This window comes from Artemia franciscana, unplaced genomic scaffold, assembly GCF_032884065.1.
Source record: "Artemia franciscana unplaced genomic scaffold, ASM3288406v1 PGA_scaffold_97, whole genome shotgun sequence".
Taxonomy (NCBI): Eukaryota; Metazoa; Arthropoda; class Branchiopoda; order Anostraca; family Artemiidae; genus Artemia; species Artemia franciscana.
In genome coordinates this window covers 426,353-446,715 of record NW_027062720.1, presented here as the reverse complement: position 1 = coordinate 446,715, position 20,363 = coordinate 426,353, and the positions used below count along the sequence as shown (strand labels likewise).

General features: G+C 34.1%; 1 protein-coding gene across 2 annotated transcripts in view; it reads right to left on the bottom strand.

Annotated features, from left to right (window-relative positions):
• Positions 1 to 20,363, bottom strand: part of LOC136042266 (eukaryotic translation initiation factor 4 gamma 1-like) — a 59,526-nt gene that overhangs the window by 17,211 nt on the left and 21,952 nt on the right. For both annotated transcript variants that reach the window (XM_065727217.1, XM_065727218.1), the window contains exons 3-5: positions 16,627 to 16,971; positions 2,732 to 2,824; positions 147 to 284 (exon numbers count right to left, since the gene is read on the bottom strand). In XM_065727217.1, coding sequence (XP_065583289.1) covers positions 147 to 284; positions 2,732 to 2,824; positions 16,627 to 16,971 — 576 coding nt within the window. The remainder of the gene's footprint in view (positions 1 to 146; positions 285 to 2,731; positions 2,825 to 16,626; positions 16,972 to 20,363) is intronic.

Sequence of the window (20,363 nt, the reverse complement as noted above, 5' to 3'; positions counted from 1 at the left end):
GCATAACTTCAAAAGTAGACAATAAGGTATAACATCTGAGGGCCAATGCTTTACTCAATACACAAATAATTCCAACATATTTTAACTTCATCCAAATCACAAAGAAAAAAAAACATTCGTTATTCATTCTATCTTACAATATTTACCTTGTCAAAGATGATTTGAACCATAGCACTTAATCTTTCCTCTGTATCAACCTCCATTTCCAAAATGTTCTTGGAAATTTTATCGTAATTTTCAGGCGTCAGCTTATTTAGTCTACCTCTGATAGCTTTCTTTAGATCCTGCGCAAAAGAAACCGTCATTAGATACAATAGTTTAGAATAAAATGAACACTCTAAAAAATTAAACAAAATCAGTCCTGTTGAGCAAAAACCACCATCGTATTGGTCTGGTCATAAATGTTAGTTTTCATCATATTAGTGACAAAACGCTGATAACTGAGTAAAACGAAACTGAAAACATTCCATTGATATAAAAAGTTCTATTACAGAATTTATATTTATAAATCCATATATCCATATATTGACTAATAGCTTTCTTTAGATCCTGCGCAAAAGAAACCGTCATTAAATACAATTGTTTAAAATAAAATGAACACTATAAACAATTAAATAAAATCAGCCCTGTTGAGCAAAACCAGCATCGTATTGGTCTGGTCATAAGTGTTAATTTTCATCATTTCAGCGATAAAATAACTGAGTCAAACGAAGCTTAAAACAGTCCATTGATATAAAAAGTTATATTACAGAATTTATAGTTATAAATTCATATATGGGGGGAGGAGAAGGATAGCAAGCATTCGTACAGCACATGTAGTCTGAAGAGGGGGATGCTTAAAAATGTTAGAAGACCAGTTTCAACAATTATATAAAAATTTCAACCCTGCATAATCCAACAAGTTTCAAGTGGTATTTTTGAACATTATAGTGTGTAAGGCTAAAAAAGACTTAAGTTTGATAATAATAAATTCAACCCAAATACTTAAGGCCACATTACTCACGTAAAGTCTATAGGCTAATATTATTTATTCTGGATTTGTTTTTTTATATATTTGATTCTAAAAAATATATTACCGCATATAATTACAATCTTCAATTTAACTCAAAAACAAAATTATGAAAATGCGACATACGACTTTGGTTCATGATCACGGCTTTGGTTTAGGATCAAAAGTTTTATGATCATTTTGTCGAATATTTAAGCAGAGGCTGACAAAAAAAAATTAAGATTTTAAAGATGATAATCTTTGGCATACTAATGCCTTTACTAGAGCTAATGGCTTTAACTGAGATTAAATTTAAAAAAAAGTTTTTTTAACTGCAAGTAAGGAGCGACATTAAAACTTAAAATGAACAGAAATTATTCCGTATAAGAAAGGGGTTGTCCCCTCCACAACGCCTCGCTCTTTACGCAAAGTAGAGTTGTGAAATTACTCCGTATATGTCAGGGGCTTTTCCTCTTTACGCTAAAGTTTGACTCTTTGTTACAACTCTACTTTTTAAAACAATAAAAAACAATAGCGTAAAGAGCGAGGCGTTGCGGAGGGGACAACCCTTTTCATATGCGGAATAATTTCTGTCCGTACAACGAAACAGTAATTTTTATACTAGGTCTGTTGGAAGAAAAAAGCGATATTTAACACATTTCCATAAAAGAAAAACAACATGACGGCAAGCTATATATTTTTATCTGATATCTAAGTTTCTTTTAAGAAAAATCTACGTGAAGAGTGAAGGCAAAGAGATACCAATACATCAAATATAAAACATAAAGACCAAAGAACGCCATCTAGCGTCTGGCGAAATTTGGCATTTTTAAAGCCTAATTAATTAGCTATGATTTGTCCTCATCAAAGCTAGGCTTACTAATATGTACTACACCTAATTATATTACCAAGAAAATTAGGCATAACCCTTTGCCTTCATAGACAAATAGGCTAGGCCTTATATTTGTCTTTTAAACAGTAGGTTAGACTACCTTAAACAGCCAAATACTTGATTTATACGACTTACACAGAGACTTCACCTTTAAGTGATATTAATATACAGATCAGGCCCAAAGAGCATGGGGAACTATGAGTTTTCAATACTATTTGGTTAGGCCTTTAGTAATTATCTAGTTCGACTTGAATTTTTCTATTCATTTAAAGACATTTAATGATTTCGCCAACCACTACGCTGCGGCTGACACTAGTAGTTTTCAACTCCTATCTTTCCATGTAAAATCACCGATAATATTAATTTACTGCCCCACTATGCTTTATAAATATTACACAGAAAAACATTGAAGATTAATGTGCAAAATACTTTAAACTTAAATTTAATAGAGCGACATGGCTAAACCCGTGCTAAAAGCAAAATAAAACCATATGGCTAAAGCAACATCGTGCATGTAAAATTGGAGAACTAAGCTGGGAAATTGTGAGAAAAGCAAGAAACATAAAACTGACAAAAAAAACAGAAAATACGATATAGAAAAGAAGCACATTAATCTTCAATGTTTTTCCGTGTAATATTTATAAAGCATAGTGGGGCAAAATACTTTAAACTTAAATTTAATAGAGCGACATGGCTAAACCCGTGCTAAAAGCAAAATAAAACCATATGGCTAAAGCAAAATCGTGCATGTAAAATTGGAGAACTAAGCTAGGAAATTGTGAGAAAAGCAAGAAACATAAGACTGACAAAAAAAAACAGAAAATACGATATAGAAAAGAAGCACAACATACTTGAGCCTGTGCAATGGCGTCGTCCCTACTTGATTCCTTGAATATCCTATAAAGGCGACTTCCGGGTGAATCCCTCGTGAAATCCAAATTTTTCTTAGAAAAGAGATGTAATACAATTATTCAATGCTTAAAAAAAAAATCTCAAAACCAAACAAAGAAATGAGGAGTGAGGATAAATGAGGATCTTACTTGACAAATACAAGAGAGGTTTGATCAAAGCACTATACGAACTGCATTTGTTTCAAGCTAAATTGATTTTTGAAAATTTCTCTGGAGCATACTAGAGGATTGGCTTGGGTTGCATTAAAGCTTGTGAGCTTTGGTTTTTAATTAGTTAAAAACAAACCAATTTTAGCCAATGGCCTCAGTTCAAATTTCGAAGGGCTTTAAAAATCTACAGCAATGTTCACATTACACTTCCAGTATTATGTTTCAACTGAAAATGAAGAAACACTCAGTTTATCATTTTCATCAGAGATAGACCGATTGTTCTACTGCCTACTAACAGCTGTTTATTATTCTACAGTCTGTTTCCAGTCTCATTAAATCAGTAAACTGTTTAACTAACTGTTTAACTGTTAAGACAATCGGAATTACAAATTTCTGAAATTTTGCATTCATCAGAGTCTGGCTTCACCTTCCATGCCCAACTGTTTTTCTAATGACATTAACTACCATTGGGTTCCAGTGAGTTTCAAAATTGTGGAACTGTCTTAAAATATTAAACAAGAGCTAAGAGCTCATATGGCACTTGTGACGAGGCCGGAAGAGCCAAGAGCTCATATGGCATGAGTTCTAGCAAAATTTTAAGAGTCAATAAATTGATTTAAAAGGAAAATCAGAGGCTTAATACCGGTCGGGATTTAAAATAAGACCTCTGAGAGACGAGGTCCTTCTAAATTTCAAAATTCATTAAGATCCGATCACCCTCTCGTAAGTTAAAAATACCTCATTTTTTCAAATTTTTCCTCTCCCTTCAGCCCCCCCCCCCGCAGATGTTCAAATCAGGGAAAACGATTTTATCAAGTCAATTTGTGCAGGCTCTGACACACCTACCAATTTTCATCGTCCTAGCACGTCCAGAAGCATCAAACTCACCAAAGCACTGGACCCCTCCTAACTCCCCCAAAGAGAGCGGATCCAATCCGGATACGTCAATCACGTATCTACGACATTTGCTTGTTCTACCCACCAAGTTTCATCCCGATCTCTCCACTCTTAGCGTTTTCCAAGATTTCCGGTTTCCCCTGCCAACTCCCTCCAATGTCACCAGCTCTGGTCGGAATTTAAACTAAGAGTTTTGAGACATGACTTCCTTTTAAATATTGAATTTCATTAAGATCTGGTCACCCGTTCTTAAGTTAAAAATACCTCAATTTTTCTATTTTTTTCCAAATCAACACCCCCCCCCTCCAACTCCCCTAAAGAGAGCGGATACGTTTCAGTTATGTCAATCACGCATCTAGAACTTGTGCTTATTCTTCCCATCAAGTTTCATCCCGATCTCTCCACTCTAAGCGTTTTCCAAGATTTCTGTTTCCCCCCTCCAACTTTCTATGTCCCTGGATCAGATTCCAATTGAAAATGGAGCATCTGAGGCATAAAATCTTTCTATATATCAAGTTTCATTAAGATCCGATCACCGATTCGTAATATAAAGATAGCTAAATTTTCACGTTTTCCAAGATTTCCGGTTTCCTCCTCCAACTCCCCCCAATGTTTAGCATAAGAGTTCTGAAGCACAAGATACTTCTAAATATCAAATTTCATAAAGATCTAGTCACCCGTTCGTAAGTTACAAATACCTCATTTTTGTAATTTTTCCGAATTAACCCCCCCCCCTAAATCCCCCAAAGAGAGAGGATCCGGTCCAATTATGTCAGCCACGTATCTTGGACTTGTGATTATTCTTCCCACCACGTTTCATCCTGATATCTCCACTCTAAGCTTTTTCCAAGATTTCCAGTTCCCTCCGCCCCAACTCCCCCCAATGACAATGACTCCCCCCAAAACAAGAGATCTGAGTTACGAGGTTCTTCTAAATATGAAATTTCATTAAGATCCGATCACCCGTTCGTAAGTTAAAAATACCTCATTTTTTCTAACTTTTCCGAATTAACCGTTCCCCCACTCCCTCCCCCTCCCCAGATGGTCGAAAAAAGGAAACGACTGTTTATAATTTAATCTGGTCTGGTCCCAGATACGCCTGCCAAATGTCATTGTCCTAGCTTATCTGGAAGTGCCTCAAGTAGCAAAACCGGGACAGACCGACAGACTGTGAGAATTTGCCATCACTATTTGTCAATTGGTTAATACCAAGCAAAAACGACAATTAACAAATAAAAGAATTACGACACGAAATACGACAAATAAAGACAAAATACGTAAAAAGACGAAACACGACAAATAAAGACGAAATACGACAAATAACGACAAAATAAAGACGAAAAGACGAACGAAATAAAATACGAAATACAAACAAATACAAAAATACGACGAAATACGAAAAATAAAAGAAATGACGCGAACTACCATTGGGTTCCAGTGAGTTTCAAAGCAGTGAAACTGTCTTAAAATATTAAAAAACGACAATTCACAAATAAAAAAATACAGCTATTTACCGTTTGGAATTCAGGTTTTAACGTGTACTTACCCTTCAAGTAAAACTTTATTTCTAATGTGGAGCGGCTGGGGATCTTTGATAAATTTAGAGAAAATTTAGCCTTAAAATACACATTTTTTGTGTATTTTTATGATTCTTCTTCTATCGAAAATAAAAACATAGTGAGCCAACGATTACATTATTATTATTCCCCGAAATCTCAGTATCGTATGTAGACTCAAGTTTACTATTTAAATGGACTACATACAGAGAGGAGAGGGGAAACTTTAAAGTGGCAAGACAAGTAAATGATTTGTCTATTGTGACTCAAAAGGAGTTATCTTGCATACTACATAGTCAATATTTTTATTTAACATAGAAGGAGAAAAAAAGTAAAGTGTCTTGGGAAAGTTGACTATTGTTAGGGAGAAGCTGTTAGTGAAATGAAGGTTTTTTTCGGCAGTCAAAATATAAAACGTAAAATTTAGCTGTCAAAGGCTGCATTTTTGACCCTTCTGGGAAAGAGAATAGAAGATTCATCGCATTAAAAAAAAAAAAATCAAATTCAGAAGCTTCATTAATTTTGAAGATAGGGCTAGCTGAGCTTAAAACGTTGGATTGTAAGCCTAAGTTGTAAGTTAAAGTAAGTCATAAGTCAGCTTAAGTTTGAAAAAATGATTTATCCAAATGGATCTTGAGTCATCTCAGCCGAATTAATACTAACTTGTAATAAGAGGTACAGTACCATTCAGGCGAAAACTGAAAACAATAATACCAAGAATTCGGCTTCAAAACTAAAGGTAATAACTTTATTAAAATATTTTTTCCTGCAATGCTACTTATTTATAACTCTAATAAGACTCTAATAATTTTATTATAATTACTATAATAATTTCTATCATGCTTCACCTTTACTAATTTCAATCGCCGATCTTCACTCTGAGTAGTAAAAAATAAAATTGTACATTTAAAAAATCGAACAAAGACATACTCACTATATTACACAAGATGGAAGATTGGAATTGTGCTGAAATATATATCTAAGGAAAAGCATGATTACAGTGATCTGAGCAATATGAAACCCAAGGTAATGTGTGCAGTCTATATCAAATTACTCAACACATTTCCATAAAAGAAAAACAACATGACGGCAAGCTATATATTTTTATCTGATATCTGACCTTCTTTTAAGAAAAATCTACGTGAAGCGTGAAGGCACAGAGATACCAATACATCAGATATAAAACATAAAGACGGTAAAAATAATATACAAAAAGAGAAGATACTTTCAAGAAAAAAATAATAAAGCAAAATAAAAATGCAAATAATATTAATTTACTGCCCCACTATGCTTTATCAATATTATTTGGAAAAACATTAGAAATTACTGTGCAAAATACTTTGAACTGAAATTTAACAGAGCCACATGGCTAAAGCCATGCTAAAAGTAAAATAAACCCACATGGCTAAAGCAAAATCATACATGTAAAATTGGAGAACTAGGTTGGAAAATTGTAAGAAAAGGAAGAAACATTAAACTGACGAAAACACAGAAATTAAGATATAGAGCAGAAGCCCAACATAATTGAGCCTCTTCAATTGCGTTGTCCCTACTTGATTCCTTAAATATCCTATAGAGTTGATTTCTAGATTCAGACGAAAAATTTTTACTAGAATTGTCTTTTCGTTCAGGATGTGATCCTAGGTGGCTTCCGGCTGAATTTCTCCAGAAAACCAAATTTTTCTTAGAAAAGAGATGTAATACAATTATTCAATACTTAGAAAAATCTTAAAACCAAACAAAGAAATGAGGGGAATCACACTTGACAAATATAAAGGAGGTTTGATCAAAGCACTATTTGGTTCAAGGTAAATTGATGTTTGAAAATTTCTCTGGGGCATGCTAGGGGATTGGCTTGGGTTGTATTAAAGCTTGTGAGATTTGGTTCTTCAATTAGTTAAGAACACACCGATTATAGCCAATGAAGTCAGTTCAAATTTTGAAAGGCTTATACAATCTACAGCAATGTTCACATTACACTTCCAGTATTATGTTTCTACAGAAAATGAAGAAATACTCAGTTTATCATTTTTGATAAACACCGATTGTTCTCCTGCCTACTAACAGCTGTTTATTATTCTGCAGTCTGTTTCCAGTCTCATTAAAAACAGTAAACTGTTTAACTGTTAAGACTATCGGAATTACAAATTTCTGAAATTTCGCATTCATCAGAGTCCGGCTTCACCTTCCATGTCCAACTGTTTTTCTAATGACATTAACTACCCTTGGGTTCTAGTGAGTTTCAAAGCTGTGGAACTGTCTTAAAATATTAAGAAACGTCAATTAGCAAATAAAAGAAATACAGCTATTTAACGTTTCGAGTTCAGGTTTTTACGAGTCATTACCCTTCAAGTAAAACTTCATTTCAAATGTGGGACGACTGGGGATTGTTTCTTAATTAGTATTCTCGGGCATTGCCCATGCACGAGTTCAAAGAAAATCTCGGATAAATTAAGAGAAAAATTAGCTTTAAAATAAACATTTTTTGTGTTTTTTAGATTAATCAAGTAGTATAGTTTAGAGAGGGCTATGCATTGGGGAAACACTGAAGAAAATTCCGCAAACAGTTTTTTCTTCTTCTATTGAAAAAAAAAACACCCTGAGCCAACGATTGCATTATAATGATTCCCTGAAATCCCAGTATGATATGTAGAGTTAAGTTTCTATTTCAATTGATTACACATAGAGGGGAGAGGGGACACTTTAAAGTTGCAAGAAAAGTAAACGATTTGTCTATTGTAACTCAAGAGGTGTTATGTTACATATTACATAGTCAACATTTTTATTTAACAGGGAAAGAGAAAAGTAAAGTGTCTTGGGCAAGTTGACTATTGTTAGGGATCAGCTACCCATCAAAAGTAACGAGCCTGATAAAATTTGCCTTATTTTCGAAAATAGGTGAAAACTTCCCCTAAGAGTCATAGAATCTTAACGAAAATCACACTATCAGATTCAGCGTATCAGATAATCCTACTGTAGAAGTTTCAAGCTCCTATCTACAAAAATGTGGAATTTTTGTATTTTTTTGCCAAAATACAGATCACGGATGCTTGTTTATTTGTTTGTTTGTTTGTTGTTGTTTTTTTTTTGTTTTTTTTCAGGGGTAATCGTATCGACCCACTGGTCCTAGAATGTCGCAAGAGGGCTCATTCTAACGGAAATTTAAAGTTTTAGTGTCCTTTTTAAGCAACCAAAAATTGTAGGGTACCTAGTCCCCCCTCCCACGCACACTTTTTCCCTAAAGTCACGGGGTCAAAATTTTGAGATAGCCATTTGGTTCAGCTTAGTCGAAAACCTTATAACTATGTCTTTGGGGACGACTTAATCCCGCAGAGTCCCCAGAGGAGGGGCTGCAAGTTACAAACTTTGACCATTGTTTACACATAGTAATGGTTGTTATGAAGTGTACAGACGTTTTCAGGGAGACATTTCCGTGTTGGGGGGGGGGGGGTCAAGGGGAGCTTGTTAAGTGGGAAGATCTTTCTATGGAGGAATTTATCATGAGGGAAGAGAATTTCCATGAAGGGGGCACAGGATTTTCTAGAATTATTTAAAGAAAAACAATGAGAAAATAAACAAAAAAGTTTTGTCAACTGGAAGTAATGAGCAGCATTCAAACTTTAAACGAACATAAAATATTACGTAAATAAGAGAGTTCGTCTCCTTCACAATACCTTACTCTTTAGGAGAAAGTAATTCTACAGCATTTGTGATTCAGGGGTCATTCTTAAAGATTTGGGTAAAATTTAAACTTTAGTGTAAAGAGCGAGGTATTGACGAGGGGGCAATTCCTTCATATACTTAATGAAAATACACAAATATAGAAGTTCGGTACGTAAGTTAATTCGTAAGGCACGTATGTTTATTACTAACAAAAACATTCGTAAAAAAAAAAATCTAGTTGCATTTGTAAGTAACTAAAAATTGGAGGGCAACTAGGCCTTCTCCCCCTCCCCCTTTTTTTTATCAAAATCGTCCGATCAAAACTATAACAAGGCCATTTAGCAAAAAATAATAATTAATATGCAAATTTCGTTTTAATTAGTCATGTGCGGTGAGCCAAAATCAAAACATGCGTTAATTCAATAACGTTCAGAAATGAAATAAAAAAACATGTTTTTTAACTGCAAGTAAGGAGCGACATTAAAACTTAAAACGAACAAAAATTATGCCGTATATGAAAGGGTTTGTCCCCTCCTCAACACCTCGCTCTTTACGCTAAGGGTTTTTATCGTTTTGAAAAGTAGAGTTGTGACAAAGAGTCAAACTTTAGCTCAATCCCTGAAAATTCCCACCCCACATAAAATTATCACCGTGGAAAATCCCCCAAGTAAAAATTACCCCCCCCCCAAAAAAAAAAAATGATTATACTTCCCAATAGCAAATCCTATATGTAAACAATGGGTAAGTTTCTTGACTTACAGACCTTTCTGTTATTAGATCTTTCAACTATGGTGAACAAGTGGCTATCTCAAAATTTTGATTGGACGACCCTGGGAAAAAGAGGCGTGGGAGAGGGTGTCGTTCCATCCAATATTTTTGGTCAATCAAAAAGGGTATTAGAACCTTTGATTTCCAATCAAATGAGCCCCATCCGACCTTCTAGTATCTCTGGTTTGATTCATACACCCGTGAGAAAAAAAAGCATCAAAATACAAAATTCTGTATTTTAGTATATAACAGCTTGACACCACTACAATAGCAATTTCTGATATGCTGAATCTGATGGAATGATTTTCATTTAACGTCGCTTGACGTTTAGGGGGTGTTTTTCTCTTTTTCAAAATTAGGCAAATTTTATCTGGTTCGGAATTTTTTAAAGGTAACATTAAACTTAAACAACTTTATATATCTTGAATCAGAATCAAATTTGATTCATTTGATGTATCTATTGTTATCAAAATTCTGTTTTTAAGAGTTTTTGCTACAACAGAGCCGCGTCACTCCTTACTTACCACAAACTTACCACGAACTGCTTAATATAGACAACTGATCTTGGCTTAAAAATTGGAAATTCAATGATTGCAATTCCTTATTGAACGTCAAACATAATAAAATGTTGTTTATTATTTTAATTAAGTGCTATTGAATGCAAGGCAAGGTTGGAAATATAGGAAATATCACAGCAGTTAGATTAAAAATTATTCAGATTACCTAAGAACAGATTTAACGGCGTTCACATAAATACTACCGTGAAGTTTTTGCTGCAATGCTGCTGTTCAGACGAGAACTTAATCTTATTGACTTTACGGAAATTTCCCATAGTATTTGTTTCTAAATTCTCGTGCTACAGTTCTTTCCAAGCTTATAAGATTGGATTATTATATACTATTTTTATTTACACTAATATATATATATATATATATGTATATATATATATATATATATATATATATATATATATATATATATATATATATATATATATATATATATATATATATATATATATATATATATATATATATATATATATATATATATATATATATATATATATATATATATATATATATATATATGATATAATATACATATCTTTTTATTCAGTTATTTTGGTAATATTAGATGTAATTATATATATATATATATATATATATATATATATATATATATATATATATATATATATATATATATATATATATATATATATATATAGTTACTGGTTAGAGTAATTAGTCATATTTGACAGTTTGACAATATCATAGGCAGCGCAATAGAGCCACCTAAGTGAAGAACAATGTTAGCACAACGCATTATTTTTATTTTATTTTTTTTTTTTTTAGTTTGTTGAGACCAGGGCACTGCGTATAGAAGAATTGGTCGTATAAACTTCGAAAGGGACTTATTTGATGGGAAATTGAGAGGGCTAGCGCTCTTTTTAATAATTAAAAGTGATTGGAGGACAAATAGCCTCCCCCCCCCCGCCTATCATTTCCACAAACACGTCCAATCAAAAATTTTCCGATAGCCATTTTGTTCAGCGTAGTTGAAAGATATGGAAATTATGTCTTTAAGGATGACGCCCCCCTAGCCCTCACTGCAAGTGTTGTAAGTTATGCCCTGGGGGCATATAAAGTTTATTATAGAAAAGATAGTCGTATAAACTTCGGAAAGGGCTCATTGGATAATAAATCAGAAGTTCTAGTGTCCTTTGTAAGAGTCAAAGTCACCAGAGGGCAGCTACCGTCCCTCCAACGTCGTATTTACCTAATAGAAATTTTGAGACAGCATTTTATTCCAAATTTAATCTAAAGATCGCATAACAAGGCTTTGGGGTTGATACGAACAATCAAAGCCTGGGGCCAAAGGTTGTAAGCTATGCCCCGGGGGTATTTAAAGTTTTTAGGAAAGGGATAGTTGTATAGACTTTAGAGGTGGCTCATTTGGTTGAAAATCGGAAGTTCTAGTTCCCTTTTAAGAGTCAATAGGGATGGAGGGCAACTAGCCCTCCCATTTACACCTCCTTATACCAAATACATCTGATTGAAATTGTGAGATAGCCATTTTGTTCGAAATAGTAAAAAAAAAATAACAACACCTCCAATTATGATACAAGTCCCCAGAGCCCTGGGGCAAGGACTGTCAGGTACGCCCTGGGGGCATGTAAGGCTTTTATAGAATAAGTGGTTATATAAACTTCAGAGGGGGGTCGTTTGATTTAAAATTGGAAGTTATAGTGCCCTTTTGAAGAGCCAAAAGTGATTTGAGAGCAACCAGCCCTCCTTTCTCTGAAGACCTCAGGGCAAGGGCTGTAGGTTAGGCAATTGGTTCATTGTTTACATATAGTATATGTTATTGAAAAAAGGTAGGCATTAAGCTGTGTCTTTCAGAGTATGTAAAGGGGAGCGTTGAATTATATCAAAAAGTGTTATGTGTATATGGGTTGTCAAAGGGGGTAACCCAGGAATGACGGAGTATTTATTACCTTGGGACTTTCAGGAAATGATAAGAGAGATTATCTGTTGACCGAAACGGCAATATTTACAGGCTACCACTACTACAGCTACCGCTGCTCCTACTGATACCGCATCTACTACTACCACTGCTATAACTAAAGCTACTACTTCTATAGCAAGTACTACTGAGGTTGTAGATATTGAAATAAACATCAGAAGAAACGTTGAAGGGAAAGTTGAACTAAATAAAAAAAAAATAATATGTGCATACCGATTGCTGATACAGGCGTATCAGTAACATTATCGGAACTGCTTATCGTATCAAGAGGAAACTTTGGGGGTATCATGAATTGAATGTTCAGTTGACCAAAAGGCAAAATGCACCTGCTACTACTACTAATAATAATACACTATTACTGCTACTACTGTTCCTACTAATACCACTACTACTTTGATACTAGTACAATTAATGCTACAATTATGAAGGTGAAAATGGGGAGGAAAAACGCTCCTGGACTTAAGATTATGCTGATGATTTAAGCATATTAGATGAAAGTGTGAGCAAAATGAATGAATTTTTAGAGGTTTTGCGAGTTCAGGGTGCTAAAATAGGCTTGAAAATTAATGTGAAGAAGAGTAAGTCACTAAGGCTAGGAATAAGTGAAGATGAAAAGGTGACGTTGGGTAACTAAAAGATTGATCAGGATGGCAGCTTCACTTACCTTGGTAGTATTATTAGTAAAGACGGTGGGAGCAGTGAAACTGTTATAAGTAGAATAGCTAAGGCTCAGGGTGTTTTTCACAGTTAAAAAAAGTTTGGAAGAATATAAAGATAAGTCTGCAAACCAAAATTAGAATATTGGAACCTATAGTGATGACAGTGGTCAAATATGACTCTGAAGCATGGAAGCTCCGAAAAGCAGATGAAAATTTACTAGTTGTTTTCAAGAGAAATTGCCTACAGATTGTTCTTGGTACCCGGCTGACTGACCTCATTTCAAACAGTAGGTTGTACGAAAAATGTGGTTCAATCCCGCTTTCTAGGGCTATAATGAAAGAAAGGTTGAGATGGCTAGGCCACGTTCTGCGGATGAAGGATGACAGATTACCGAAGATTGTCCTTTTTGGCCAACCATCTGGGGCTACACGGAAAGCAGGTCGTTCTTGTCTGGGTTGGGAGGATGTCATAAACAAAGATTTAAAGGAAATGGGAACTTCCTGGGAGGGTGTGAAGAGGGAGGCCTTGAATAGATTAGGTTAGAGGAGGAGCGTGCGTAGTGGTGTTGGTATCAGGCGGCTTGGTGCTACAGTGAGTTATAACTAGTAGTAGTAGTAGTATGAAGGTGAAAATTTAATAGAATATTGAGGGGGAATTTGAACTAAATTAAAACACACTTCTTGCATGCAGATTGTCAAAAGGCAGTATTTCAAGCATGGAATTGGGTATTAAGTTGGAGCTTTCAGAGAATACTTAAAGGGGAAGATCAATTGACAAAAAGGTAATATATGCTTGTCAATACTAACACTACAACCACTACTATTTTTACTAACCCTACTACTGCTACTAAACTACAACTTCAATTGCAGCAACTAAGATGGAAAGGATGTAAAACGGGTTTCAAAAGTACACCTCAACAATATTTTGGGAGCGGCTTACCTGTTATCAAGGTAAAACTTCCAGGGCATCATGAAAGAGATGTTCAACTGACCAAAAGGCAAGATATACATGCTGCTACCGCTATTAATGCTGCTGCTACTACTGTTACTACTACAACTAACACAACAGCAACTACTTCTCCCTTTACCACAGCAACTACTGTAATACCAATACTATTAAAGCTAAGTCTATGGAGGTAAACTTCGAGAGTATATTGATGGCAAATTCGAACTCACAAAAGACACTATGTGGATATAGATTGTCAAGAGAGCGGATCTTAAGAATTGATCTGTGTAGTAAGTTGGAATTCTCAGAGAATTCTTAAAGGGGAAGAGCAATTGACCAAGAGGCAATATGTGCACACTACTACTACTCCTGCTACATTTACTAGTTCTATTACTACTATTACTATTGTTCCAACTACTTCTTCTGTTGAGACTACTTGTAAGGCTAAGAGAATTAAGATGAAAATTTTACGAAGTACATGTATGTGAATATAGAGGTTATCAAAGGGACATATCGACGATGTCATAGCAATGGCTAAAAGTTGAGTAAAATACTATTGACGTGACTACTGTTACAACTAGACCTAAGGGTCTGCAGGTGCAATTATAGGCGGAAGGTAAACTGAGTCACAGCACGTCATTCGTATATAGGGAATCTAGAAGAGCATATCAGCAATATCTTAGAAAAATTTTTGTGTGTGAAATTAATTTTAAAAGGCGTTTTGTGGGGGATGTTGAACAAACCAACAGACAATATCTGACTCATAATACTACTGCTTCTACTCCTACAACTACTATGACTACTATTATTGTTGTTACCCCTTCTACTACTACTGGTACTAAAGCTGATACCTCTACCACAAATTCTACTGCTACTGCTATAACTACTGGTGCTGGTACTACTGCTACTAAAGCTAAGAGTACTGAGGTGAGAATTTTGGGCAATATTGAAACTGTATTGAAAAATATCGAAATATATTACGCCCACATAGGTTGTCAAGACGACGAATAAGCAATGCTTCAGGATCGGTTAATGGTATTAAGTTGAAACTTTCATCGAGTGTTGAAGGAGGATATTTGCATAATGATACTAATGCTGCAACTACTACTAAAACTATTGCTAATACACAAGCTAAGGATATTAAGGTGCAGCTTTCAAGGAATATTTAGGCGGATATTCAAGTTGCTAAACTAAATAAAAACAAACTATGATCATGTAGATCGTCAAAAGGGTGACAAAGGAATATCACAATAACGGCACAAGTTAGACCTTTCAGGGTAAGTTGTGGCAGATTTTGAACTAGCCAGAAGACACTAGCCTATGTGTTTAAAACGGAAATTAATTAAAAAAACTTTTTTCACAAAATACATTTTTCAAAAAAAAAGTAAAGAATTGCATTAAACCAAAAATGAGCTAAAATAAAATCAAATTATCTATCAAGCGTAGACATTCCACAGATCAGCCTCAATAAACAAATAAAACCCAAAACAAAAAGAAATTATAATAAATAACCGAGTCAGCCCCAAAACAAGCAGGAAGTAACATTAGTATGGCTCACAACCCTTATGTCTTCTCAAGGCCAGAACATAATTTGCACTTTACTAAAAAAAAAATACAAATCAATTACTCATTAAAATCTCAAGCATTTTTCATTTATTTAAGTTATAAAACTGAAAACATTAAAAAAAAAAATTCAGTTTTATTTTCTTTCCCTGCATACAGGGTAAGGCAGCCATCGGTACTTTCTAGAAGAAATATGTGTTCCTCAAGTTTTAAATTGTGGTTCAGTGGGGTGTTGCGGTGTGGAAGTAATAAGGTGAGAGAAATGTAACTCCCATTTTCTTCCATATATACTATTGACTTCCGTTTTTGGCGTAAGGATTTTGGCAAATACTGACCCTACTATATCCCTGTACAAACAGGGGAACTTTTATATGATCTGCATTACTTTGCTGGTTCTTTTAACCAAACTAATAACTGACATCTCGGTGTTAGATATCTCTAAATTTCTTGCGACCTGAAAACAAGAAGTTGTTGCCCCGACTTTATATCCAAAGAGACCCCACCCACATACCGAAGAGCCGAACTTAGTCTTACCGTCAAACTCTATCTTGAATAAATCAGTCTTGATAATACACGTTTTGAGAAAAAACAGGAAAAACTTTGAAAAAGAGACCCAACCTACATGCCGAAGAGCCAACGGTTTGTCTCTCCGTCAAACTCTGTCTTGAATAATCAGTGTTAATAATACAGGTCTTGAGAAAGAACAGGAAAAACATTTTAAAAGGAATTTACTCATTAAGATTTACGTTGTTTTCAAGCTTCTAATCGATTGGAACAACAGTAATTGTAAATGTTGATATACTTTCCATAAATTTGGGTTAAGTTTGATTATTTTAATAAACCTATGTTAAAAGTGAAAAAATAGACTATAACATAGTACTTATAATTCAGATACATTGCTTAGTTGCCCTCTATCCCTTTGTGGGTAATAAATGCACCATTCCTAGTAGATATAGAACACTTACGATCTATTAAATTGTACAATGTTAAAAATTGATGTTGCTTAGGCTAAACCTTATTTCTTAATATTTACCCCCCCCCCTCTAGAAAAATTTCTACAAATGTAGTTCAATGGAATTTTGATAATAACAAAGTAGGAATTACCTCCTCTAGCTGTTTTACTAATTCCTCCACTTTTTCAGCCCTCTCTTTTTCTAGAAGTTTCTGTGCATCCTCAAACTGTTTTTGACGCTTAATCAATTCTTTAGCATTGATTAAGCACCATTTCTCCTGTAGTAGTTTCTTTTCCTGTTCATATTTTCTTTCAGCCTCTCTTTTTAATTCCAAATTTTCTTGTTCGAATTTACGTATTTCCTCTTTAAATACTTCAAGTTCTTTTTCAAGACGTAATTGTTCTCCACGAAGGTGCTCCTTTTCCACTTCCAGCGTTTCATTTCTTTTCCTTTCCTCATGCAGTTGCTTTTCAATATCTTGCTTTCTTTTATACATCTTAAAAACATAATGTGATTGAGTGAAGTTCAACTGACAGAAAGACCAACGAAGTAGAAGAAGAAAGATAAAAAAAAGATTGTATTTTCTATCGATAATACCTCATGTATAGTACGAAGTATTGAAGACAAGTATAAAATTACGTAATAATAAACAATATAAAAATGGTATATCAGACAGTGTGACAAATAACTAAGAGTAAAAAATTGACCCCGGAATAGTAGCAAAACTCTAAAAAACGGGAAATTTTATAGCAACATATGTACCGAAAGACTAAACTTTTTATGACTATTCAAAAATTTCTACTTTATATATATATATATATATATATATATATATATATATATATATATATATATATATATATATATATATATATATATACAGATTTAGATATCTAAGATTTATAAATACTCATTTATAAATATGATTATTAGCTTATAATTTATAAATTCGTAGCTACAAATATTTAAAGATATGTAAACTCGAAAAATTTACTTCCTGCTTTCAAAACCTCAATTTCAAAAATATGACTTTTACTCGCCACCCTTTGAAAAAACATGCTTAACACCAAGACAAACGGACATGAATGTTTTTTTTTTTTTTCACAGTAAAAAAAAGTGTATCAACACGCATTTAATTAAAACAGTAAAATTTTCAATTCGACTCCTTCGAAAGGCAATTGGTAAATAAAGCACATGCGATTTACAACTGGCTATATTTGTTTTATTCAAAAACGACATCTGAAAAACACAAATAAAACTTAAGTTAAATGTTAGGTGGAATCCACCCTTATATGAAGGATAACTTCTATTCGTTTCAAGTGTTAATTTTGATCTCTGATTTAATCAAACATTTCGTTTTATATATTTAATGCCATTATAAAAGAAAAACGAAAACTGCCAGTTTCAGGTACGTAAACAGAGGAAAGAGAGCTACCATGTTTGAGCCCCCCCTCCCCCCTACAAAAAACAACATCTGACATAATATTGGTCGCATGAATGCAACTAAAAACACTATTTGTTCTAAAAAAAAGAAAAAATTACATTTTGTCGACCTGTGAATTAGTCTTAAATATGCAAATGAAAAGCTTTTTGACCTTTGTGTACTTATTAAGCGAGGAGAGGGGAGGGGGAGGATGATCTGAAATATCAAAAATGAATTATAGGTCTATTATTTCCAATTTTTCTTATGAAAAGCTTTTCGGACAAGGTTATTTGCTTATAAAGAGTTACCCCATGAATAATTGCATGGGAGAGGGGAATGAAAATTCAAAGGTCAGTAAAAGCAAAGCTACTGGTAGCATTTATCCCTTTAAAAGTTTTTTGGCTGTACTCTTGATGCTCCCAGACCCACCCCTCTAGGTTTTGGCCGATCAAACAGTTCGTGGTAGCGAACTGTAAAGAGCGACCAGGCTCAATAGCATTCGTAACTCTAAAAAATGGAATTTTGACACCAATATACACATCAAAAGAATCGAAATTTTACGCTGATTTGAAATATACAAGTTGCATCAAGTTTGATATTACTATTCAAGAGTTACGAGTCTGCAAAAATTGGCCTTATTTATCAAAAAAAGGGAGAAACACCCCCCTAAATGTCATATAATCTTAATGAAAATTACACCATCAAATTCAGCGTATCAAAAAACCATACAGTAGTGGTTTCAAGCTCCTATCTGCAAAAATGTGTAATTTTGTTTTGTTTTTTGCCAAAAGAGAGATCACGGATGCGTGTTTATTTGTTTTTTAATTTCCAGAAATGATCGTATCGACACAGTGGTCCTAGAATGTCACCAGAGGTCTCATTTTAACGGAGATTAAAAGTTCTAGGGCCCTTTTTGAGTTACCAAAAAATTGGAAGGCAGCTAGGCCCCCTCCAACTCTCATTTTTCTCAAAGTCACCTGACAAAAATTTTGAGATAGCCATTCTGTTCAGTATAGTCAAAACATATAATAACTATGTCTTTGAGGACGACTTAATCCCCTACAATCCCAGGGGGAGTGCTGTGTGTTATGAACTTTGCCCACTGTTTACACATAGTACTGGTTATTGGGAAGTATACTGACGTTTTCAGGGGGATTTTTTTCTGGTGGTGGAGAGGGGGTTGCGTGAGAGGATCTTTCCATGGACGAATTAATTATGAGGGAGGATAATTTCTATGAAGGGGGTACTGGATTTTCCAGCGTTATTTGAAAAAAACGAGAAATAGAGTAAAAAAACACGTTTTTACATTAAAGTAATGAGCAATATTAAAACTTAAAACGTACATAAATTATTACGTATATGAGGGGGTTCGTTCCCTCCTCAATACATCGCTCTTTACACTAAAGTATTTTTAGTACTTTCAAAAGAGCTATTTATTCTAATTAAACGGCCTTTGTGATTCAGGGGTCATTCTTAAGGGATTCGAACAAAATTCAAACTTTAGCGTAAAGAACGAGGTATTGACGAGGGGACGAACCCCCTTATATAAGTAATAAAAATATACGAATATAGAAGTTCGTCACGTAAGTTAATTTGTAAGTTACTAGCGACTATCACTAATAAAAACGTTCGTAAATAAAATTAAAAGTGCCAGTGGCCTTGTTAAGTATCTGAAAAAATTGGAGGGCACCTAGGCCTCCTCTACCGCAACTTTTTTCTCAAAATCGTCCAATCAAAACTTTGAAAAGGCCATTTAGCTAAATAATTAAAATTAATATTCAATTTCTGTTTTAATTATTCATGTACGTTGGGTCGAAATCAAAACGCATTATTTAAAAATCCTTCAGAAATTAAAAAAAAAACAAGTTTTTTTAACTGAAAGTAAGCAGTGACATTAAAACTTAAAACGAACATAAATTAATCTGTATATGAGAGGGACTGTCCCCTCCTAAACGCCCCGCTCTATACGCTAAAGATTGCCTCTTTCTCAGAACTCTACTTTTTAAAACAATAAAAAACTTTACCGTAAAGGTGGGGCGTTGAGGAGGGGACAGCCCATTATGAATACGGAATAATTTCGGTTCGCTTTAGTTTTTAATGTCGCCCATTATTTTCAGTTTAAAAAAACTTGTTTTTTTTTATTTAATAAGCAAAAGAATTCAGTCGTTTATGTTACAGAGAACAAAAAAGAAGTTTTCAGCAACAAGAGGAGCAATCACCCCTCCGCAAAGCCCCTATTACACGCTTGCACAAAAAAAAAATGCGGAAATTCTAAAAACCTAAGACACGCAAAAGAAACTTATGTAATAATTCAAACGCAAGACGAACAGAAATCACTACAAATAAATAAATAAAACCCAAAACGAACCAAAATTAAAAAGTATAATCACACAAACAAGAGTATAAAAGATACTGTTATGAACTTAAACAATCTCCTTCTTTGTAAACAATCTTCTTTATAAGAA